The 24,811-nt window shown below is 50.0% G+C and overlaps 1 protein-coding gene across 2 annotated transcripts; it reads right to left on the bottom strand.

Moving 5' to 3' along the window:
• Positions 1 to 3,415: 3,415 nt before the first annotated feature.
• scp2a (sterol carrier protein 2a) lies at positions 3,416 to 24,559 on the bottom strand. 2 transcript variants are annotated; one of them, XM_079751166.1, is made up of 16 exons: positions 24,426 to 24,559; positions 23,684 to 23,741; positions 23,487 to 23,558; positions 22,907 to 23,038; positions 22,718 to 22,782; positions 21,973 to 22,099; positions 21,769 to 21,832; positions 21,489 to 21,575; positions 20,271 to 20,421; positions 18,863 to 19,010; positions 17,715 to 17,822; positions 11,177 to 11,333; positions 6,952 to 7,048; positions 5,557 to 5,686; positions 4,362 to 4,441; positions 3,416 to 3,943 (listed from the first exon to the last, which is right to left on the bottom strand). In XM_079751166.1, the coding sequence occupies exons 1-16, from the start codon at positions 24,528 to 24,530 to the stop codon at positions 3,848 to 3,850; spliced, it is 1,677 nt and encodes a 558-aa protein (XP_079607292.1). In that variant the 5' UTR covers positions 24,531 to 24,559; the 3' UTR covers positions 3,416 to 3,847. The 2 variants fall into 2 exon arrangements, with proteins under 2 accessions (XP_079607292.1, XP_079607293.1); XM_079751167.1 differs by having other exon boundaries at positions 6,952 to 7,021.
• Positions 24,560 to 24,811: the final 252 nt, after the last annotated feature.

Raw genomic sequence — 24,811 nt, 5'->3', positions numbered from 1 at the left:
CATCGTTTCTTACCAGTATTGTATGCATTATCGTTATCGACTTGTGTTCCTAATATGCATGTGTCCCCCCGTTAATATACATTGCCATGGACTGTATTAGAGTTACGTGTTTAGTTTGCGTGTGTTTAAACAGATGGATGCACACAAGCGCGCCCGCATTCATTTACATTTAGGGCATTTAGCAGACGCTTTTATCCGAAGCGACTTACAATAAGTACAGTTGTCATAAGAAGTGAAACAATATAGCGCTGTCAGTACAGTAAAGATGTTCATAGAGCCAAGTGCAAGTACTAACAATCGCTAGGCTAACCCATTCCCTGTGTACAGCAGTGATAGCAGCTATGTTACACAATTAAGTACTATGAATAAATGCGTACAATAAGTGCGTACATTAAGTGCCAGGACTACAACATACAATGGTGGCCGGAAGGGGCTGGGTGGCTATGCAGACTCGAGGTGAACTCTGAACAGGTGAGTTTTGTGTCTTCATTAATTCATTAATTATTTTACACATACACTCGGGCGCCCGCATTCATTCATTCTTTTTAACACTCACTCGCGGTAAAAAATGTTTTCTCACGATCCAATACTCATCAATCCTAAAAGTTAAGGGCTTGTACACGATGACTGCGTCAAGAAAATGTGTTTGCTGTACGGTGTTTGCAGATGCATTGATTTAAAAGTACAACTTATTACCGCTGTATCAGCTGTTCTTTCCCAAATAATTTACCAAGAATGTGTGGCTAGGTAGATGAGAGAAGCAAAGTGTATGCGCGAGGTGCACAAGCAACATTATGCATGCGCCCTTAAAATAGCATCTGAACAACGCGCCACTGACTTTAAACCAGGTAATTCCTGGTTTGTGGCTGAATTGTTTTCTGAAACTGCAAAATAGCACCAGGGAACGTTTGCGCCAGAAGACGCCTCCTCCTTTCGCGATCGTTCCCTAATTTACCGACGCGTGGCGCAGGAGGGAAAAGAAAGCTCTGCGCCAGTAGCAACGATACATGCGTCAGTGTAGAAAGTCAATTGCGCTGGATGCAAGATAGGGCCCATGATGGTCTTCAAGCACAACTTGTTTTCACCCTGTTTCCCTAATCCTCTACCCCAGCATCACTCATTGCGCGGCTCGCAAGCCACATGCGGCTCGCCAAGCCTCTATTTGCGGCTCGCATGGCGGTAAGAATATACAGTGATATGATCATGCAGTGAATACAGATATTTAAAAAAAAAATACAAACAATTATTTAAAAAATAAATCAACAGCGGCATTAAAAGGTGGAAATATAGCCTTGTCTAGAAAATATTTTTAAACTTGCTCGGCTCTACGCTGACAGCGGGGTTGCCAGATTGGCGGTTTTCCTGCATAACAAGAGAGAATGTGCTCTTTGGATGGACTTATTCTTATTAACTTATTCTTCAATAGCTTCCATGTTATGTGACCCAGTGTCTCCACATTATTCCAGAAAATAGCACACAGTCACACAAGTCTTAATTTTCCTCTCAAAGTGCACCAGATTGATGCATTCCAGGTTAAAAGGTACCAAATTTTCTTCCGGGGGAGCATGCCCCCAGACCCTGCTAAGGACCGGGTTCCCTCCACAGTTTCACAAAATTCTGTGGGAAACACTGCTTCAGGGAGGACATATTATTAAGCAGGCATACTTATTTATGACTGGATTTATAGCTTTTGATACTTTGCGGTAAAAATGGCTCTCCTGTTGACGTCATCCTGTCAGTGCGGCTCTCCTGAAAAAAATAGTGAATACCACTGCTCTACCCCCTCCCTTATCCTTTCCCCGTCATCGATATGACCTTAACAGAATAATTATATCGTACATAGAATATCAGTCCAGTCATGTGGCACAGAGCATCAGATTTATTTTCAAGAAACAAGATAGTCTCTTCAGGAGTGTCACCAAATACTTTTTCCACACTTATCTCATTCATATAGCATATAAGGCAAGATAATGATAATACTTATAAGCAGGGGCGTAGGAATGAGTTTAACATTGGGGGGGGACACATATCGGAAACCTGACAGATCCGTTAATGGTTTGAACAGAAATATGTCATAAATTAACTACACTGAAAAAATTCACAAATATATTTTATTGTACTAAAAAGATACATTTGTAAATGTAAAGGAAAACACATTTTGAATGGCAGTAATGAACTGATAAATATCAAATCAATTATTTAATTGCACACTCAATCATCCAGCTTTTTAGAATAAGAAGCGGTGACAAGACGCTGTATTGTGCTTTTAAAATAAAATATTTTTCTCCCCCCGGTATAATTTTTAGGTGGGACAAATGCGCCTGTCTCCAATATTGGAGGGGACACGTCCCCCCCGCCCCTTCGCCCTTGCTTTTAAGGGTAAAGTACAGTTCACCCACAGTGGTAATCCAGACTCTGAACATTGTGGACCTACTGGTAGATATGACATCTCCCAGGGATTTTGATATATTAATAAACAATGCGTAGGATGAAGGCTAATACAAGATTACTTTTTCAAAGGTCTATTACTTTAATTAAAATAATCAAATTTTTCAAATTCAGCTGCTATCTAAAATTGCCAGGCTATTTATAAGTACAAACAGGCAGCACTGGTAACATGAACTGAGCGACCACAGCCCCAACATAATGGAATGGAATTGGTTCTATTAATGCACAAGGTATGGTGCCTAATGGTCCGCCGTGCATTCAGCAAGCATTCAGAAAGACAAGGTGGCTAAGTGAATAAGGTCCATTGAATCTAGGTAACTTCAGAAATGAAAACCTTCATCCAAGTATACAAAATTACTGTTGAAGCAAAACTAACAAGGCACATAACTGGACTAAAAAACTGCACTTCTCATTGCTTGATACAAAACGTACCCATAATATGAGGTTAATGCCTGCTTGTGCCAATCTGGAACACTGTTGAAGAACATCAACTAGCATCACCATGAGCTCTGTGATCAGCATGGCTGACGTGTTCGACTCATCTGCATTCACCACGACCTGCCCATCCCGGAATACGACACCCCACGGATCTAGTCCTGGGACGCACATTCAAGGCAAAGAAACACCGAGATTGATTCACAGAAAATCAATGCAGTGGACAGGGAGAAGCAAGGCAACGTCCACAGGGGTGCATGCGAGACTGCGGGAGACAATGATGTATGTTTGTTATGCTCGAGTGCCTCGAATCCCAGGTTGGTGATTGAAGACAAATCGTATGTTTTGCATCACCAAACCCAACAGGACTCCTATAGAGCAACAGATATCAGCTTGGTACGATGATTGATTTAACAGCCAACATATAAAATGTCACGGATAACAACTTAAACCATAAAAAGGAATAGTTATTTGCGCATTTGTTCATTTTGTGCAATTATCTATTTTGCCAGCAAAAGAAGGAGAAACATGATTCAAAGTATTTTCTTTATTTTGTCACTTGTCGTGGTGCGTTTCCCATTCACAGATTTTCATTCTTCTTTCCATAAAATACAGTGTTCATGATTCCGATTCATACATCAGCTTTTCATCATTTGACGCACAATAAGCTTTTCAAGGTGCATGGCTAGAACATCCTAGTAAGCTCTCTGCCAGACAGAGTGTGCAACAAAGAGGGACTTGAATGGCCAACATCATTAGGGCTGTGGTTGAACATCACTGTTGGCCGTTTTTAAAACAGTGGTCCCTGGATTATTAAAAAGGAGCAACACAACTTTGATTCTTTATAAACCAGTAGGAGAGAAATGCCCCCTTGATGACGAGAGGAAGGTAGAGGATGCGCTGCTGGACTGAGGCCACGGCGACGCTGACAGTCTCCACGACCCCGGAGGTCATGTGACCCGGCTCACAGCTTGGCCTCTCCGGGTTTAATCTGCAGACTCTGGAGCTTCATGGCCATGCCCATGTTCCCGCTGATCTTCAGCTTCTTCTGCATGTAGGCCTGGGAGGGGGAGAGGGAGAGAGGGTCCCTGAATAAGACATGTTTCACATTGGTACGGACTCTGGATTCTGATGTTGATGTCGGACATGGCTGCCCTGGCTGGGAAGGCCGCCAGCGGCTCCGGTTGGGAGGGTTAAAGGGTCCAGGTTCAGGATTAAAGGAGGTTGTGAAACTCGGACATGTGCTGGAACACGGCAGCGAGTCTCCAGGCACGGCAACAGCCTGGAAACCAAGGCGACAGCCTGGTAAACGAGGCAACAGCCTGGAAACCGAGGCAACAGCCTGGAAACCGAGGTAACAGCCTGGTAAACGAGGCAACACCCTGTTAATCGAGGCAACAGCCTGGTACCCAAGGCAACAGCCTGGAGCAAGGCTCCCCTGGAGGAGGGCGATACACCGGCTGTTTAAGGAGCCTTACCGTCTGAGGGTTGAGCTTCCCGGTCATCAGGGCCAGGAGGTCCTCGTCTCCGATGCTGAGGGTGCAGTCAGCCTTCGTTCCTGAGCATACACCACGACAAGACAATAAAGAACACAATGGTTTTCAAGTGAAAATGAGAAGTATAAGGTGTAACATGGCCCACAGGTCAAAGAATATAACATTTGGAAAACTGTTAATTCATTTGAATGAAATAAATGGCTAACGGAAGTATCCTAAAAATAACATCTGACTCTTTATTCATTTAACTTTTTGAAAATAAATATTTAGAGCTGCACTGCTCTAAAAGGCTTAAAAAGCGGTCATTAAACCAAGGCACAAAGTAAGCCACTTGTTTTATTTAAAGCATTATTTGTGTGAGTCGCCGGGAGAAAACAGACAATAAAAACTAAAATCATAAAAAGGCAACTGCAAGCCTGTGATCGATTTTGTCCTTCTTTTAATGAACTAAAGTTCTCTTCCTCGACCGTGGTTTCTGCCCGGTTGGCCTCCGGGGTCATTCCCTCCGGGCTTTTACAACGTTTTCACGCCGTCGTTTGGGGTAAGGGGGTCAGTGTCGGGCCTGTAGAGCCTATGAGACAGTGTATGTGACACGGAGCTGTACAAATACAATGGACTCTGTAACACGGTGGAATAACGAAAAAATAAATGAATTAAAAGTAATGGAGGCCGTTTAGTGTATTCGTGAAGCCGGACTTGGCCACTCTACTGTGACTTCCATAACAAACGGAGTGTCAGGCTACGAGGCCGCCAAACACCCAGCCGCCATGAGGGTTTACGGCCGTAGAAGACATGTCGAGCCAGAGGCCTCTGAATGTAAAGCAGTCTGTGAGGAATACAGCCGGCCAGCCACATCATGTGGAGGCTGTGTATACAATAAATCGACCGCTATTTAAACCACACACTGCCTTATTGATGGAAAACTATTTGACGTAAGGGTGGCATGTGCAATGTCATGGCACTGATCAAGTGCAGACAGTCTGTCACAGTCCAAAACCCATGAGAATCCGTCTCCATCGTGGCACATATTGTCCTTTAAGAGGTGTGTGTGTGTGTGTGTGGTCATGTCACCAATGGCCATGTCATGTGGTCCCATGCATCAATAATCCCCCCTGGTTCAATTCGTTCACTTCCTATTTCAGGTGCAGACCATCCTTCCCCAGAGCGCGGGCCATACCCGGGTCGTTGGTGACCGAGCCGCTGCCGTTCTTCACGTCCACAACCCAGCGGCCGTCCTTCCCCTCGGGCCCGTCGCTCACCTGGAAGGCAAACACTCCTCGGACCTTCTTGACAAGCTCCTCCCCTTTCTACAGACCCACATCACACAGACACACATCACACAGACACACATCACACAGATCACACATGAAACACATCACACATTCAATAGAACACACGACACAGATCCCACAATCAACAGAACACACATGAAACAGAACACAGATGCAGCGGGGGTCAGAGAGAAACGCAATCTAGATTCTGCTGTTTGTCTTGCACATATTTTGGAATTGACAATAACAACATAGAACATGGAATAACATTGAACACATGAAACATGAAATAGAAGACAAATACATTTCAACACGCATACAATAGAACACACATGAAATAAAATGCCCATCAATTACAACACGCATAAACAGCAACAAACATACAATAAATTTGACATCAAATAGAATCCAAATATCAGCCATAAAACTAACAAAACTAAGGCCTCCATCGAAGACGGCCCCTGGCACAAATCTCTCTCATATTTCACATCGACCGAGAACGGCAATCCATCACGATCATTCGACCTCCAGGGTAGAGAGGATCAATCAGAACTGTGACCCCCCTCCCCCCAAGACATCCATCTACTAGATCACTATGAGGACTACACTGGTCCACACACACACACACACACACACACACACACACACACACACACACAAACAATCATATTCACTGTCCATCTGGAAATGGTTGTCCACTTTGAACTGTTGGGCTGCAAGAGAGGATCCACATGTTGAGCGGTCTATCAATCTTACTGACTAATTGACAAAGTATCTTTCCTCGGGAGAGGTGGCGTATGATTGAAGAGCTTCAGTAGAAACATCGGGGCATTTCTCATTACCAGTAAATGCCAATCCAGTGATTACCCACTCAATGCTGCATGATGTGTCGTTTGTGAGATAGGACTACATTTGATTAAATAATATGGAATATCTGGTTTTTTTTAATGCTGTGTTGCTGGGGGCTTACCGGCTATAGCGACGGCCTTATGCTAGTTTGATTTGTTTGGTTGATGGAGACTTCAGTGCCCACCTTAATCCTGAGTTTCTCTGTGTTACTGACAATAAAATACCTGAACTTAAGAACCTCATGAACTTTATCCTCACCACCACCACCACCACCACCTCCACCACCTCCACCTCCACCTCCACCACCACCTCCACCACCACCTCCACCACCACCTCCACCTCCACCTCCACCAACACCTCCACCACCACCAGTCATCACAAAGAACCCACTCAATGATGAAGAAGAGTGAAGATCTGCCATTTTGGCTGTGGACTTTGTTTGTTAGACTTACCTCTTGCAGTTTTTTCTCGATTTCTTGAAAGACGCCATAGGCTTTAAACTCCTCCAGGCCGCTAGCTGCGCTGGTGGGAGCGGCCGCTAGACGAGCTCTGAGACAGAGAGATAGGAGAGAGAGATAGGAGAGAGAGAGAGAGATAGGAGAGAGAGAACGAGAGACAGAGAGAGATAGGAGAGAGAGAACGAGAGACAGAGAGAGACAGAGAGAGAAAGGAGAGAGAGAACGAGAGACACAGAGAGAGATAGGAGAGAGAGAACGAGAGACAGAGAGAGATAGGAGAGAGAGAACGAGAGACAGAGAGAGATAGGAGAGAGAGAACGAGAGGAGAGAGAGATAGGAGAGAGAGAACGAGAGACAGAGAGAGATAGGAGAGAGAGAACGAGAGACAGAGAGAGATAGGAGAGAGAACGAGAGACAGAGAGAGAAAGGATAAAGAACGAGAGACAGAGAGAGATAGGAGAGAGAGAACGAGAGACAGAGAGAGATAGGAGAGAGAGAACGAGAGACACAGAGAGAGAGAGAACGAGAGACAGAGAGAGAGAGAGATAGGAGAGAGAACAAGAGACAGAGAGAGAGAACGAGAGACAGAGAGAGATAGGAGAGACAGAGAGAGATAGGAGAGAGAGAACGAGAGACAGAGAGAGATAGGAGAGACAGAGAGATAGGAGAGAGAGAACGAGAGACAGAGAGAGATAGGAGAGAGAACGAGAGACAGAGAGAGAGAACGAGAGACAGAGAGAGATAGGAGAGAGAACGAGAGACAGAGAGAGAAAGGAGAAAGAACGAGAGACAGAGAGAGAAAGGAGAGAGAGAACGAGAGACAGAGAGAGAAAGGAGACAGAGAGATAGGAGAGAGAGAACGAGAGACAGAGAGAGAGAGAGAGAACGAGAGACAGAGAGAGAGAGAGAGATAGGAGAGAGAACAAGAGACAGAGAGAGAGAACGAGAGACAGAGAGAGATAGGAGAGACAGAGAGAGATAGGAGAGAGAGAACGAGAGACAGAGAGAGATAGGAGAGACAGAGAGAGATAGGAGAGAGAGAACGAGAGACAGAGAGAGATAGGAGAGACAGAGAGATAGGAGAGAGAGAACGAGAGACAGAGAGAGATAGGAGAGAGAACGAGAGACAGAGAGAGAGAACGAGAGACAGAGAGAGATAGGAGAGAGAACGAGAGACAGAGAGAGAAAGGAGAAAGAACGAGAGACAGAGAGAGAAAGGAGAGAGAGAACGAGAGACAGAGAGAGATAGGAGAGAGAGAACGAGAGACAGAGAGAGAAAGGAGAGAGAGAACGAGAGACAGAGAGAGAAAGGAGACAGAGAGATAGGAGAGAGAGAACGAGAGACAGAGAGAGATAGGAGAGAGAGAACGAGAGACAGAGAGAGATAGGAGAGAGAGAACGAGAGACAGAGAGAGATATGAGAGACAGAGAGAGATAGGAGAGAGAGAACGAGAGACAGAGAGAGAGAACGAGAGACAGAGAGAGATAGGAGAGAGAACGAGAGACAGAGAGAGAAAGGAGAAAGAACGAGAGACAGAGAGAGAAAGGAGAGAGAGAACGAGAGACAGAGAGAGATAGGAGAGAGAACGAGAGACAGAGAGAGAAAGGAGAAAGAACGAGAGACAGAGACAGAAAGGAGAGAGAGAACGAGAGACAGAGAGAGAAAGGAGAAAGAACGAGAGACAGAGAGAAAGGAGAGAGAGAACAAGAGACAGAGAGAGAAAGGAGAAAGAACGTGAGACAGAGAGAGAAAGGAGAGAGAGAACGAGAGACAGAGAGATAGGAGAGAGAACGAAAGACAGAGAGAGATAGGAGAGAGAACGAGAGACACAGAGAGAGAGAACGGGAGACAGAGAGAGATAGGAGAGAGAACGAGAGACAGAGAGAGATAGGAGAGAGAACGAGAGACAGAGAGAGAAAGGAGAGAGAACGAGAGACAGAGAGAGAAAGGAGAGAGAACGAGAGACAGAGAGGAGAGAGAACGAGAGACAGAGAGAGAAAGGAGAAAGAACGAGAGACAGAGAGAGAAAGGAGAGAGAGAACGAGAGACAGAGAGAGAAAGGAGAGAGAGAACGAGAGACAGAGAGATAGGAGAGAGAACGAAAGACAGAGAGAGATAGAGAGAGAGAGAGAGAGAGAGAGAACGAGAGACACAGAGAGATAGGAGAGAGAGAACGAGAGACAGAGAGACATAGGAGAGAGAGAACGAGAGACAGAGAGATAGGAGAGAGAGAACGAGAGACAGAGAGAGATAGGAGAGAGAGAACAAGAGACAGAGAGAGAAAGGAGAAAGAACGTGAGACAGAGAGACATAGGAGAGAGAGAACGAGAGACAGAGAGATAGGAGAGAGAGAACGAGAGACAGAGAGAGATAGGAGAGAGAGAGAGAGAGACAGAGAGAGAAAGGAGACAGAGAGATAGGAGAGAGAGAACGAGAGACAGAGAGAGATAGGAGAGAGAGAACGAGAGACAGAGAGAGATATGAGAGACAGAGAGAGATAGGAGAGAGAACGAGAGACAGAGAGAGATAGGAGAGACAGAGAGATAGGAGAGAGAGAACGAGAGACAGAGAGAGATAGGAGAGATAGAACGAGAGACAGAGAGAGATAGGAGAGAGAGAACGAGAGAACAAGAGACAGAGAGAGAGAACGAGAGACAGAGAGAGATAGGAGAGAGAGAACGAGAGACAGAGAGAGATAGGAGAGACAGAGAGATAGGAGAGAGAGAACGAGAGACAGAGAGAGATAGGAGAGAGAACGAGAGACAGAGAGAGAGAACGAGAGACAGAGAGAGATAGGAGAGAGAACGAGAGACAGAGAGAGAAAGGAGAAAGAACGAGAGACAGAGACAGAAAGGAGAGATAGAACGAGAGACAGAGAGAGAAAGGAGAAAGAACGAGAGACAGAGAGAAAGGAGAGAGAGAACAAGAGACAGAGAGAGAAAGGAGAAAGAACGTGAGACAGAGAGAGAAAGGAGAGAGAGAACGAGAGACAGAGAGATAGGAGAGAGAACGAAAGACAGAGAGAGATAGAGAGAGAGAGAGAGAGAGAGAGAATGAGAGACAGAGAGAGAGAAAGAGAGAGAGAGAGAGAGAACGAGAGACAGAGAGACATAGGAGAGAGAGAATGAGAGAGAGAGAGAGAGAGAGAACGAGAGACAGAGAGAGAGAGAGAGATAGGAGAGAGAACAAGAGACAGAGAGAGAGAGAGAGAACGAGAGACAGAGAGAGACAGGGAGAGAGAGAAAGAGAGAGAGAGAGAGAGAACGAGAGACAGAGAAAGAGAGAGAGAACGAGAGACAGAGAGAGAGAGATATAGGAGAGAACAAGAGACAGAGAGAGAGAGAGAGACAGAGAGAGAACGAGAGACAGAGAGAGGAAGGAGAGAGAGAACGAGAGACGCAGAGAGAGAGAGAGAGAACGAGAGAGAGAGAGAGATAGGAGAGAGAACAAGAGACAGAGAGAGAGAGAGAGAGAGAGAGAGAGAGAGAGAGAGAGGAAGGAGAGAGGGGGACGAAAGAACAAGTGTACACACTAGACTTAAGGTTCTTCAACAGGGCCAAGGCCGGACTCAATGCTTCAGCAGTTCTTTTAGAATCCCTGGAGTCTGGAGGCTTTAGTGATGCATCCTGTGTTAGGGAACAAGGTTCTGGAGGTACTAGAACAGGAACCGGCTGTGGTTCTGGAGGTACTAGAACAGGAACCGGCTGTGGTTCTGGAGGCACTAGAACAGGAACCGGCTGTGGTTCTGGAGGTACTAGAAGAGGAACCGGCTGTGGTTCTGGAGGCCAGCCTGTGTTCCGGTACTGGCCTCAGCTCACTCTCAGGGGACAGCGTTGTCATACCAACCGAGTGAGGTTATAAGCTTAAAATAAAGATCCTGAAGGGTGAGGAAAATACTTTATATATTATTAGCATACTGTATATATACAGTACACTAATAATTGTAGATATATACAGCTATGAGTTTAGGGATAGTGTGAAGATCATAATAAATAGCCGATGTGAACAAACAACATCAGAAGTGTTGATCAACGCCTGGAGGTCAGTCGGGGCGCCCCACGCCGCGGCCCGGTACGCAGAGGCTCATCACACCCCGTGGGGGAGGGCCGCGCGCAGGAACTGGACACATTACAGCTCTTATGGTGACAAGGAATACAACAGATGAACACATTAACACACATTACACACAATGCAAACAGGGGGGAGGGAGGGACTCACCCGCTGGCCCCCAGGGGGAACCCCAGCCGGTACAGGGTGACCACCACGGCCCCCCCCAGGCCGATGTTGTGCTGCAGGGCCACTCGGGCCCCCGGGACCTGCCGCCGCCCCGCCGCCCCGCGCAGCTGCCAGCACAGCTCAGCACACTGGGCCAGGCCTGGGGGGGGGAGACAGGTCAGCACACTGGGCCAGGCCTGGGGGGGAGGGGTGAGACAGGTCAGCACACTGGGCCGGGGGGGGGGTGAGACAGGTCAGCACACTGGGCCAGGCCTGGGGGGGGGAGACAGGTCAGCACACTGGGCCGGGGGGGGGGGGAAGACAGGTCAGCACACTGGGCCGGGGGGGGGGTGAGACAGGTCAGCACACTGGGCCGGGGGGGGGATGAGACAGGTCAGCACACTGGGCCAGGCCTGGGGGGGGGTGAGACAGGTCAGCACACTGGGCCGGGGGGGGGGGGGAGACAGGTCAGCACACTGGGCCAGGCCTGGGGGGGTGAGACAGGTCAGCACACTGGGCCGGGGGGGGGTGAGACAGGTCAGCACACTGGGCCAGGCCCCTGGGGGGGGTGAGACAGGTCAGCACACTGGGCCGGGGGGGGGGGAGACAGGTCAGCACACTAGGCCAGGCCTGGGGGGGTGAGACAGGTCAGCACACTGGGCCGGGGGGGGGGTGAGACAGGTCAGCACACTGGGCCGGGGGGGGGGGTGAGACAGGTCAGCACACTGGGCCGGGGGGGGGGGGAGACAGGTCAGCACACTGGGCCAGGCCTGGGGGGGTGAGACAGGTCAGCACACTGGGCCGGGGGGGGGTGAGACAGGTCAGCACACTGGGCCAGGCCCCTGGGGGGGGTGAGACAGGTCAGCACACTGGGCCGGGGGGGGGGGAGACAGGTCAGCACACTAGGCCAGGCCTGGGGGGGTGAGACAGGTCAGCACACTGGGCCGGGGGGGGGGTGAGACAGGTCAGCACACTGGGCCGGGGGGGGGGGTGAGACAGGTCAGCACACTGGGCCGGGGGGGGGGGGGAGACAGGTCAGCACACTGGGCCGGGCCTGGGGGGGGGAGACAGGTCAGCACACTGGGCCAGGCCTGGGGGGGGGAGACAGGTCAGCACACTGGGCCGGGGGGGGGGTGAGACAGGTCAGCACACTGGGCCGGGGGGGGGGGTGAGACAGGTCAGCACACTGGGCCGGGGGGGGGGGGAGACAGGTCAGCACACTGGGCCAGGCCTGGGGGGGTGAGACAGGTCAGCACACTGGGCCGGGGGGGGGTGAGACAGGTCAGCACACTGGGCCAGGCCCCTGGGGGGGGTGAGACAGGTCAGCACACTGGGCCGGGGGGGGGGGAGACAGGTCAGCACACTAGGCCAGGCCTGGGGGGGTGAGACAGGTCAGCACACTGGGCCGGGGGGGGGGTGAGACAGGTCAGCACACTGGGCCGGGGGGGGGGGTGAGACAGGTCAGCACACTGGGCCGGGGGGGGGGGGGAGACAGGTCAGCACACTGGGCCGGGCCTGGGGGGGGGAGACAGGTCAGCACACTGGGCCAGGCCTGGGGGGGGGAGACAGGTCAGCACACTGGGCCGGGGGGGGGGAGACAGGTCAGCACACTGGGCCGGGGGGGGGGGGTTGAGACAGGTCAGCACACTGGGCCAGGCCTGGGGGGGGAGACAGGTCAGCACACTGGGCCGGGGGGGGGTGAGACAGGTCAGCACACTGGGCCAGGCCTGGGGGGGGGGTGAGACAGGTCAGCACACTGGGCCAGGCCTGGGGGGGGGGGTGAGACAGGTCAGCACACTGGGCCAGGCCTGGGGGGGGGGGGGGGGTGAGACAGGTCAGCACACTGGGCCAGGCCTGGGGGGGGGGGGGGGGGTGAGACAGGTCAGCACACTGGGCCAGGCCGGGGCCACAGGGGGTCCGAGAGGGGGGAGGGGTTAGACAAGTCCACTCAAAGAGAGAGGGGGGTTAGACAGGTCCACTCAAAGCGAGGGGGGGTTAGACAGGTCCACTCAAAGAGAGAGGGGGGTTAGACAGGTCCACTCAAAGCGAGGGGGGGTTAGACAGGTCCACTCAAAGAGAGAGGGGGGTTAGACAGGTCCACTCAAAGCGAGGGGGGGTTAGACAGGTCCACTCCAAAGGAGGGGGGGGGGGGGGGGGTGTTAGACAGATCCTCTCCAAGCTCTGAGAGGGAGTGTGTGAGTGAGTGAGTGAGTGAGTGAGTGAGTGAGTGAGTGAGTGAGTGAGTGAGTGATTGAGTGATTGAGTGAATGCGTGCGTGCGTGGCACCTTGGGTATGAACCAATCAGGCTGCAGCGTGTGGGACGGCCCTCACATTGACACCAGGCCATGTTTGTGTGAGGCCAACTGCTCTCCTCACCTGACCGGCTGCTGGCGCTCTGCTAATGTTGTTGCCGTCTGTCGTTCTAGAAAAGCACTTAAGGTTTCTAAAGGCAGTTAGGTAAATTAAGATACACAAACACACTCCTCTTCAGCCATTCCCTGTGTACTAATGACAACACACAAATAGAACAAACAAGACACAAAAATGGTACAAAATGTCCTTTCAAAGAAATGTGTTGGTCAGGTGACTGGCCTGTATTTTTCGGTGTCCTTTCAATGGTTTATTTATCACATTGATAACGCGCGTTCGCCTTGAGGCGAAACAAACCGCAAATGCGCCTTGTTTTGTTCGAGGTGCGGTTGTGGAGGTATTAGTGTGTGTGGTCCCGCGCTCTGTGTGATGAACGTATGCAGATTGTCACCCTGGGCCCTGTGATAAACACTATATTCCATCCCCTTATATATCATTTTTTTATATTGAACCCCGTTGCCGTGATGGCGGGGAATACGAAGGTCATCCTCCCGGCCACCAGGCTTCATGTTAGCATGCACACGCACACACACACACACCGATGTTGCACAAGAATGCAATTTCACTGAAACAAATTGATTACCTTGCCAACTTTCCCGCTATTATGGAAGTGCCAAATCACAGCGCTAGAGTCGCCTAGCTACGCCGCCATAATCCAAATGCTAATCCTCAGACGCCTTGCTAATTCTCGGCCGGCCATTTCTTGGCGCCCAAATGAAGGAGATTTGGTTCTTTACCCTCGACTGGGCGACAGCACGACTCCTAATCTGAGAGCTCCCTCCCCGACGGGGCAAGGGAGCGGCCGCGTGTTAGCGCTGGAGCTAAGCGCTTTAGCCCAGCGGGATAATGGGCTAAAGCGTTTGGCCCATTATCCCAATGAGCCAGAGGACTGACTCTCTCTCTCTCTCCTTCTCTTGCTCAATATGTGGGTGTCTCTCTCCCCCTCTCCCTCTCTCCCTCTTTCTCTCTCTCTCTCAATTCAAAAAAGGCTTTATTGGCATGAGAAATATGCATTTGCATTGCCAAAGCAGGTGAACAATAAAATAAACAGTCAAATCTCTCTCTCTCTACAAGAGGCCAATCGACCGCTCATCATGGCCCAGTGTGATATCTCAAGCACTCTCTCTCTAACACAGAGTCGATGCTTCATTATAACTATAATCACAACGTATAATATTCAACACGGGTAAACGGTGCGCCGGTTATCACAAACAGTTGGAGCCGAGATCTCGTGACGGGATTATAATGAAAGCCATTTCCCATGTCTCCCAACACCTGGGGTCTCTGGGGTCTCTGGGGTCTCTGGGGTCTCTGGGGTGTGCGAGTGTGTGTGTGTGTGCGCGCGTGTCCTCACCACGGAGTTCACGGGGTCAGTTAATCGGCCGTGGAAATCCCTACTCAACCCGATGCCGGGGTCAAAGGTCAGCACCTTAGCGCCTTAGCGCTTAGGCAGTGTGAGCGAGGAGGAGACCGGCAACAGGGACCTGCTGGGCAGCACGCAGCTGGGACGGGAGGAACGGGAAGGAATCAGAGGAGGAGGAGGAGGAGGAGGAGGAGGAGGAGGAGGAGCAGGAGGGGGAGGAGGAGCAGGAGGAGGAGGAGGAGCAGGAGGAGCAGGAGGAGGAGGGGGAGGGGGAGGAGGAGGAGGGGGAGCAGGGGGAGGAGGAGCAGGAGGAGGAGGAGGAGGAGGAGGAGGAGGAGCAGGAGGAAGAGGAAGAGGAGCAGGAGGAGGGGGAGGAGGAGGAGCAGGAGGAAGAGGAAGAGGAGGAGGAGGAGGAGCAGGAGGAGGAGGAGGAGGGGAGGAGGAGGAGGGGGAGCAGGAGGAGGAGCATCAGGGCGATGAAGGGGCTCCTGACAGAGCCGCCCCCAGGAGGAGGCCTCTGTGCAGGGGGCCCTCGGGGGAGGAGGTGGCTGTGTGTTGACATGGAGGAATTCACTGTAATTTGTCGATTTGGGGAGCAGCTGATCCCCTGAAGCCTTACGTTTCCCAGTTTCCTGCTGCACTCGGGAATTCTGTGAGTCAAGATTTCCCCTGAGGCTTGCAAAAAGGTATTAATTTAGGCGAGAAGATTTAAATATTGAGTTGTTGTTATTCTCTGTTGGAGGAATGTACGGAACGGATGGAGCACAGCAAAGGACTGGAGGAGTAGGCAACGATGAGAACCAATCAATCAATCAATCAACAAACACTCGTCCATGACGCTTTGGCTTTCCAATCATCCTCTCACAAATTAGCCTTTGACTCTGTGTGTGTGTGTGTGTGAGTGTTAGTGTGTGAGTGTGTGAGTGTGTGTGTGTGTGTGTGTGTGTGTGTGTGTGTGTGTGTGTGTGTGTGTGTGTGTGTGTGTGTGTGTGTGTGTGTGTGTGTGTGTGAGAGTGAGAGTGAGTGTGAGTGTGTGTGTGAGTGTGTGTGTGTGTGTGAGTGTGTGTGAGTGTGTGTGTGTGTTCCTTTCATCCCTATGCCTGTTGTACTTTGTTTTCCTGGTAAGCTGCGCTGGATATTTCTAATCATCAGGAGTCACAGAACAGGAGGCCTGCTGGGTTTAATACCACCAGGGATTATGACCCAGCCAGCAGCCTACACCGGCCAGGCTGCCTGCTCACACGCAGGCTGAACTACCCTCTGTGGAGGCCTTTAGATGAGACAGTGGCGCCCCCTGGTGGACCGCAGGTGAAACCCTCACTAATAAAGCCACAGCCAAGTCCTAGGGACTTAAAGGGGTGATTTCATGCTTTTTAGGCATTTGTTTGAGAATAATAAGGGGTATTTTTAGCCAACAGGCATTTAACCCTATTCTATTTGTACCCACAAATGCAATTATTAACCCCAAAAAAGCCTGATATGGGATCTTTAAGACCAATAACGGTAGTTCTCTGTTGAGTTTCTCTGTGCTGCTGTGATGAACAGGGCCTTCACCACAGGCTTCGTCTGCAGTGACAGAGACCGCTGGTTTCAGATTCCTCCCCCTCTTTCTCAGCATCTCCTTATGGCCGGTGTATGTCCTCTCCTCCCGTATGTGTCTCAAGTGGTGCTTCACCTTCAGCCACTCAAGACAGTCCTTCTCTTCATGGAAAATTTTCATTCAAACATTTTCATGAACAACTAAGGATGAGTAGGGCACACTCGAATCGCTGCTTCATGCCACGCCATTTTTCAGTCTTTTCTATGTTGTTTGAGGAGACTTTTGAGCAAACTATTTGTTCACCCTCAAGTAATGTGTCACACCGACCCTGGCAGTATATGGCCTTTTATTGACTACTTTTATTGACTACTACTTTTCTCTTGAACGTTCACTACTCTTAGTGAACATTCGTTGCTGGGCCTCTGATGAACACGAGATCCTACTGGGACCTGAGCTCCTTGATGTTCCGGCCCCCCCCCCCTCTGTCTTCAGTGGGTTTCCTGCAGATACCTTTGGTTTGTGTCATACTGGCACATTACATTGATGATGGCCACTAGTGGCTAGCTGCCAGGAGGCTAGTTGTACCTGTGGCTAGCTGCCAGGAGCCTAGTTGTACCTGTGGCTAGCTGTGAGGAGGCTAGTTGTACCTGTGGCTAGCTGCCAGGAGCCTAGTTGTACCTGTGGCTAGCTGTGAGGAGGCTAGTTGTACCTGTGGCTAGCTGTGAGGAGGCTAGTTGTACCTGTGGCTAGCTGTGAGGAGGCTAGTTGTACCTGTGGCTAGCTGTCAGGAGGCTAGTTGTACCTGTGGCTAGCTGTGAGAAGGCTAGTTGTACCTGTGGCTAGCTGCCAGGAGCCTAGTTGTACCTGTGGCTAGCGGTGAGGAGGCTAGTTGTACCTGTGGCTAGCTGTCAGGAGGCTAGTTGTACCTGTGGCTAGCGGTGAGGAGGCTAGTTGTACCTGTGGCTAGCTGTCAGGAGGCTAGTTGTACCTGTGGCTAGCGGAGAGGAGGCTAGTTGTACCTGTGGCTAGCTGTCAGGAGGCTAGGCGTACCTGTGGCTAGCTGCCAGGAGGCTAGTTGTACCTGTGGCTAGCTGTCAGGAGGCTAGGCGTACCTGTGGCTAGTGGTGAGGAGGCTAGGCGTACCTGTGGCTAGCTGTCAGGAGGCTAGTTGTACCTGTGGCTAGTGGTGAGGAGGCTAGGCGTACCTGTGGCTAGCAGTGAGGAGGCTAGGCGTACCTGTGGCTAGCGGTGAGGAGGCTAGGCGTACCTGTGGCTCCCAGGGGGTGTCCCTTGGAGATGAGGCCGCCGCTGGGGTTCACCACATACTTCCCCCCGTAGGTGTTGTCCCCCCGGTCAATCAGCTCCCCCGCTTTACCTGGGGGAATGGGGGGGAGGAAAACAAAGAAGAACCAATAAGGTCAACCAATAAATAAATAGTTAGAAAATGAATCCCCGTAGACCTCCTTGTTGTTCCTGCGGTTCTCCTTCCTCCTACCTCCTTCCTCATTCTGTTGACATAATCAGTTTCATTTTAACTGACTTTTCATTGTTTTTGTGTTCTCTGCTACCTCACAGTCTGTTGATAATTATCAACACACACTATTTATATAAGTGGTACACAAACAAAGCTTTAATTACTTATTTACTATGTATATTGTATAGGCCTTTATGCAAACAGTTAAACCAATACAGTCTATACATAACTATATACATAACAATACATAACTACTGCAGAACTGGAGCCTGGACGGGCCCCGGGCTGAATCTAAAGGCTTAGGGATGGCTCCACCCGACCCAGCGCAAGGGGGCTACGGACCCCTTACGTCCCTGCGGACCCTCCTTGCCTCCAACTCAAGGGCCGGGCGTGCGCCTCCCAGAAATGTTAACCTTGCGTCGAGGCGGCAGCAGCAAGGGCTGTGATTGGTCCGCTCACTAAAACCCGACACAGAACCATAAAGGTTGAGGACGGCGTCGGAGCGACTGGGGGGTCCATAATTAAGCCTCAAGCCTAAACTGACTGTTGGTTGTTATCGTTGCTGTTGTTGAACCTCGGTCGCCAAACAGGACAGTTTGGTTAGGTGAGTGTTTACATTTATTTGCCTATGTTTGTGTGTGTGTAACGATTTGCCTAAGAACACCAGGAGCGTGTTAACACCAGGGGACCGTACACTGAGCAGCCCTGGGCCGTAACCCCCCAGGACGGCCTGCTCCCTCCGGAGAGAGACCCCCAGCTGAGAGGTCCTGGGTCCCAGACCCGGGCCAGCCTTTAGGCCTCCTGCAGCGTCCTGCAGGCCTCCTGACCCCCCCCCCCAACGTCTAAACACTGAATCACTTAAAGTAAGATTAAGCAGCTGATTAACCCAACTCGCTTTGCACTAACGCCATCAGAACACAGGTGCATGCTGGGAGACTGACCCTCTGCGCAGAGCCCCAGGGCCTCGTAGGTGATCAGCTCGTTGGCCGAGAAGCAGTCGTGGAGCTCCACCACGTCCACGTCACCGGGCTCCAGCCCCGCCGCCGCGAAGACCCTCCGCGCGGCCAGGCGGCTCATGTCGTAGCCCACCTGAGGACAGCAGCGGGGCCCAGCGTTAGTGGGAGGGGGGCCCCCCCAGCCATCACAGGGGGTCGGTTAGTGGGAGGGGCCCCACTGAATCAAAGGGGTGCTATTATTGTAGGAATTGCTCTTTCTGTTACCAGTCCCTCCAGAAAAAAGCGGTGTTTTTTTGTGATTGTTGCGGCCAAAAATCCTTGATTATGCGGCACGTTTTCTTAAAAAATGCAATGAAATATGCGGCATATTTATCCAATTTTATGCAATGAAATTGCGGGAACTTGCGAAAAATGCAGCTTTTCGATGACGTTCACGTCGCGTAATTACGTCACTTCATAACGTTCCCATGGCAACAGGGGGAAATGGCTGCTCCTGTGTGAAGTAAACGCAACATTTTTCAACTTTCTGCTAAGATATATGACTGTTTTGCAACAAAAATGCGGGGATTATGAAATCATGCAAGCCCCGCGTATTTTGCGTGGAAATCGGCAATTTATGCTGTGAAAGTGCGGCATATTTGAAAAAATGCGGCCCCCGCATGAATATGCGGACTTTGGCTGATAATGCGTTGAATTATGCGATCGCATAATCACGTTTTTCTGAAGGGACTGTTATACCTATGCCTGCTCTTTTTGATTTGGGAATGGGATGTTTGGAAGAATAATGTACTGATGAAAAATATAGACTGGTGCTTTTGACCCAGGTTGGACCCTGGGTCAAAAGCAGCTCCACAGAGTATGGAACAGGCGGTTCAGTTTGGTTTAACAGTGGATTTGGGACGCAAGTGAAGCAAACTTATTCCTCTGTTTTGCTACAAAGGTAAAAGAGCACCTCATGTATCGGCCATAACCCCAGACCTCAAACTATCTATCTCATCCAATAGGGGTGCAAACTATTACACGATCGTTTAGGGTACACATTTTAGGGTAACATCTAATCAGTTTGCTTATCTCAGTCAAACATTATTCAACGCTGAATACAATAATAAATGTTCTAAGTTAATTTGAGGTTCCAGGATATGAAAATATAATGATAATATATATAATGATTACTTAATAATCAAAAGTAATGATCTAGTTAGTAACATAAATGGGTGTAGAAAGTGTCCGTGCCCCACACTTGAAGACAGACGGACCGACAGACGGACAATAGAGTGTGTGTTCAACGACGAGGCGATCCGGGGGGTCACCAGGCAGGACTCCTATCGACCGCCCTTAAAGGTTGGACCACCGAGGTTGGGTGGAGCTTCGTGCATCCAGCTGTGGCTCTCACCATCTTGATGCAGCTGTTCTCCTGGAAGGTGCTGGCCAGGTCCGTCACCATCTCCTGGGCCACAATCTCCACCGCCTGCTGCTCCAGCCCGTGGCGCCGGACGAAGGCCTCGCTCGCCAGCACCGCCGCCCCGGCGCCATCCGACGTGGGGCTGGGCCAGCGGGGAGGTTAGGGTTAGTCAGGACCGGGGGTTAGTCAGGACCACGGGTTAGTCAGGACCACGGGTTAGTCAGGACCACGGGGGGGGTTAGTCAGGACCACAGGTTAGTCAGGACCGGGGGTTAGTCAGGACCACGGGTTAGTCAGGACCACGGGGGGGGGTTAGTCAGGACCACGGGGGGGGTTAGTCAGGACCACAGGTTAGTCAGGACCGGGGGTTAGTCAGGACCACGGGGGGGGGTTAGTCAGGACCACGGGTTAGTCAGGACCACAGGGGGGGTTAGTCAGGACCACGGGTTAGTCAGGACCACGGGTTAGTCAGGACCGGGGTTAGTCAGGACCATGGGTTAGTCAGGACCGGGGTTAGTCAGGACCACGGGTTAGTCAGGACCACGGGTTAGTCAGGACCACAGGTTAGTCAGGACCACGGGTTAGTCAGGACCACGGGTTAGTCAGGACCACGGGGGGGGTTAGTCAGGACCACGGGTTAGTCCGGACCGGGGGTTAGTCAGGACCACAGGTTAGTCAGGACCACGGGGGGGGTTAGTCAGGACCGCGGGTTAGTCAGGACCACAGGTTAGTCAGGACCGGGGGTTAGTCAGGACCACGGGGGGGGGTTAGTCAATACCGCGGGTTAGTCAGGACCACAGGTTAGTCAGGACCACAGGTTAGTCAGGACCGGGGTTAGTCAGGACCACGGGTTAGTCAGGACCACGGGGGGGGTTAGTCAGGACCGCGGGTTAGTCAGGACCACAGGTTAGTCAGGACCACGGGGGGGGGTTAGTCAATACCGCGGGTTAGTCAGGACCGGGGGGGGGTTAGTCAGGACCGGGGGTTAGTCAGGACCACGGGGGGGGTTAGTCAGGACCACGGGTTAGTCAGGACCGGGGGTTAGTCAGGACCACGGGTTCAGGACCGGGGGTTAGTCCGGACCACGGGGGGGGGTTAGTCAATACCGCGGGTTAGTCAGGACCGGGGGGGGGTTAGTCAGGACCGGGGTTAGTCAGGTTCCTCCCTGTGGTTTTGTAACACTGTGGTGTCGGCCGGTGCGTCACTCACCAGCACTGCAGCAGCGTGAGGAACTCAAACACCTTCCTGCCGTTGATGACCTGATCCAGACTGTACTCATCCTGGAACTGGGAGTAGCTACGCACAGTGCAAGCACACGAACAAGCACAGACACAGACGCACACGCACATGTTTAAATAGATACTAATGCTCCTATGTTGACAACATAGGTGACTGCAGTACTGTATATGGAGCTCCTAACCAAACTGCATGGGAATCATATGAATTTACAACTGCATTGGGGAAGAGAGCTGACTCTTCTGCAACTTACGGGTTGTTGGTTGAATGCTTGTGGTTCTTCCATGCAATTTTGGCAAAGTGCTCTGGTTTTGTACCTTTAAGTAAAAAAAAAAAGAATGTCACATTGACTTACAACTAAAATTGAATAACAAACACAGAACTGCCAACAAAAGCGCTTCTGCTAAAGTCACATCCGTGCGCCTTCATGACTGTTATCAACGGTTATTGAGCTCACCGTATTTCTCCATGTGCTCCCGCCCGGCGTTGCCAAACATCTGCGCGGCGGCGGGCGCGGGCACCATGCCGTAGCGGTTGATCATCACCTCCATGTGGCGGTCCATGGGGTTGGTGCGGTCCATGTACTGGGCGGGCATAGGGGGGTGGGAGTCATGAGCTGCACCGTGGACACTGGCTCAAGGACGCAAGGAGCGCTTTCTGTTCGCTCACCAGAAACCCATTTACAAACAAGTAGAGGAGGTTGACAAGGCCAGTCTGGCGTTTTAGTGGAGCCGTAATGTGTGGTTTGAACCAGCCACAAGCGGTCTTCTCTAGACATGTGCATAAGAGAAGGCATGAACTGAAACATGGAAAACACCATTTTAGTGTAGATGGAAAATGTACGTTGGTTTTATATGTGGTTTTATATTTAGCAGGCGTGGTGTGGATATGGCCACAGCCACAGGTCAAGAGATTGGGGGTAAATTAAGAAGGCCGGCAGGATGATCAGAGGGGGCAAGAGGGTTGGTTTCCCGCTGGGGGCATGCATGCTAAGCATTGATGCACTCAGTGTGTTGTATTGTAAGTGCTTTCGGATAAAATACTATACTACGCTATGCTGATTATTAATGAGTATATGAGTATTCTAATCGGAACCCCACAAAGGGTCCCCAAGCGATGTTCTTTACGCCGTATCAATCATAAAGGCATTGCTAGAACAATAGGTACTCATGTTTGGAAGAAGCAGGTGTTGGGTTAGATACCTTAGACGTCAGAGAGCCCCTCTCCATCTTCTCAAAACCGAGAGCCAGTGCACATTCCACCAGTCCTACGAGAGCGGGGAGTTTGATTCATGTTTGGAGTCCAAGCGCCGATAAACAATGAACAACCAACACACTAAAACCCCCGTTGTGGCTCTAAGTACAGAACTAGACGGCGGCGGCGGCGCTTGCCTCCCTGCACCAGCTGGCGGGCCATGAAGAGCGCCGTGGAGCCCGTGGAGCAGTTGTTGTTCACGTTCATGATGGGGATGCCTGACAGGCCCAGGCCGTGGTAGATGGCCCTCTGACCGCAGGTTGAGTCCCCTGGGGGAGGGGGGGGGCGCTGAGTTAGACCAAAGAGCCACCTTGGGGGGTTTGAAACGGGGAGCTGGGCAGAGTCAGAGGCTCAAGAACGAAGACCAGGGGGAGAATAGGAGGGGGCACTTATTTGTTTCTAGATTTAACGTTTATTTCCAACACACGTCCATGGTTGCAGCAATTATTTGTGATATATAAAAGTAAGATATGTGAAAAAATTAAATGTAAATACAGTTATACAGAATAAGAAAAGGTCCCATTGTGTTTTGAAGTTATGTGAATAATAGTGATGGAATATTAATAAGCAGTGTCGTAAGTTAACACCTGCAAACAGCAAATGGGAGAACGATTTGACCATTTTGCAGGTATAAATAATTCAGGGTAACATATTAATGGAGTTTAGATATATGAATAATGATATCACACCACATTCCAGTCAGTTGTAGAGGCTTACCATAGACGTAGCCTACACAGGCCTGCTCAATGGCAGAATATGGAACCCCAGCATCTGCCAGGGCCTTTTGTCCTGGTTAGAGCGACATAAATACTTCAGTTTGCACATCTACTGTCATATGTACTTGTATGGACTGTATAAAAAGGCATATTCATTTCTAAACGAATTGTGTGTGAATTTAGTGTGGCAAAGGGCACCTGCTTCCTTGGCCATTTCAGGGTAGTCAAAGTCCTCTCTGGATCCCGGCTTCTCGAACTACAAGTTACACATATAATTATTCCCATCGTGTTGTCGTATCAGACTGTTTTGTCCTGCGGTCATTGTGTCAATGGTAATAAGCTCATCTTCATCTACGGCTACATAACACAATAATTAAACAAACGAAAAAAACATGCTTTTCAAATAAGAAAATTGTAATGGAAGGAAGATTTGAATCTGTTTTATACTAATTGAAAGATTCTTCGAACTCCCTGGTTTTGACATGCTTAGTTAGTTATTAACTTTCATTAAGAGGTGAGAACACCTCGTATTTGTGATTTTCAAAGCTTAACCACAGGTGAACCTAAAATAAAATAGTGTGTCTTCAGTCGAAGGACGTGTTGTCGTTAAGTAGCTGTAACTGTAACTATAACTGCTTAGTAATAAGTAAATTGGGTGATGGTGACCCTTCACACAGTTCAGATACGCGTTTACAATCAGCCTTGGACTTAGAAACCTTGCGAGTCCATATCACTCACAAGTCCACTTTTGTGGTATGCATATATAATTCGTCTGCAATACCGACATAAAAAGTTAAAAAACAACAGTAATATCAATTGAAAAACAATTGCAAGAAAAAAGTGCCAGTGTAGGACTGTACAAGATGTAAAACAGACAACTTTTTCTCGATTATGTTGAGCTACACTTTAGTAACTACACAGATCAACACATTACCCATACCTTTGTCATTCCTACGCCAATGACGAAAACTCTGTTCTTCTTTTGCTGAGCCATGATTCCTCTTCGGATGATGTGATATGTAGGTAGCGAAGAGAGGCGCAACATCGGCAGTGTGGTGACAGATCGCAGCCCTCCAGATACCTTTGCTCACAGATATCCCACAATGCACTGCCCTTCCATGTAAACAAATGGCGAACTGCGCAGTATTAGTGCGCAGGCAGACCTCCACGATTATTACATGCAATATGAGTGAATACTAGCTTGATATCAATCCTGAATTTATATTTCATTTCACTTCATAATTCATCCTGAATTGCTGAACATTTTTCAAAAGTAGTCATGGTTTCAGTTATTAACTTAATACAATAAAAATATAAAAACATATT

This window comes from Pollachius pollachius, assembly GCF_949987615.1.
Source record: "Pollachius pollachius genome assembly, chromosome: 14".
Classification (NCBI taxonomy): Eukaryota; Metazoa; Chordata; class Actinopteri; order Gadiformes; family Gadidae; genus Pollachius; species Pollachius pollachius.
The sequence above is the reverse complement of the archived record's forward strand: the minus strand, read 5'-3'. Positions and strand labels throughout refer to the sequence as shown.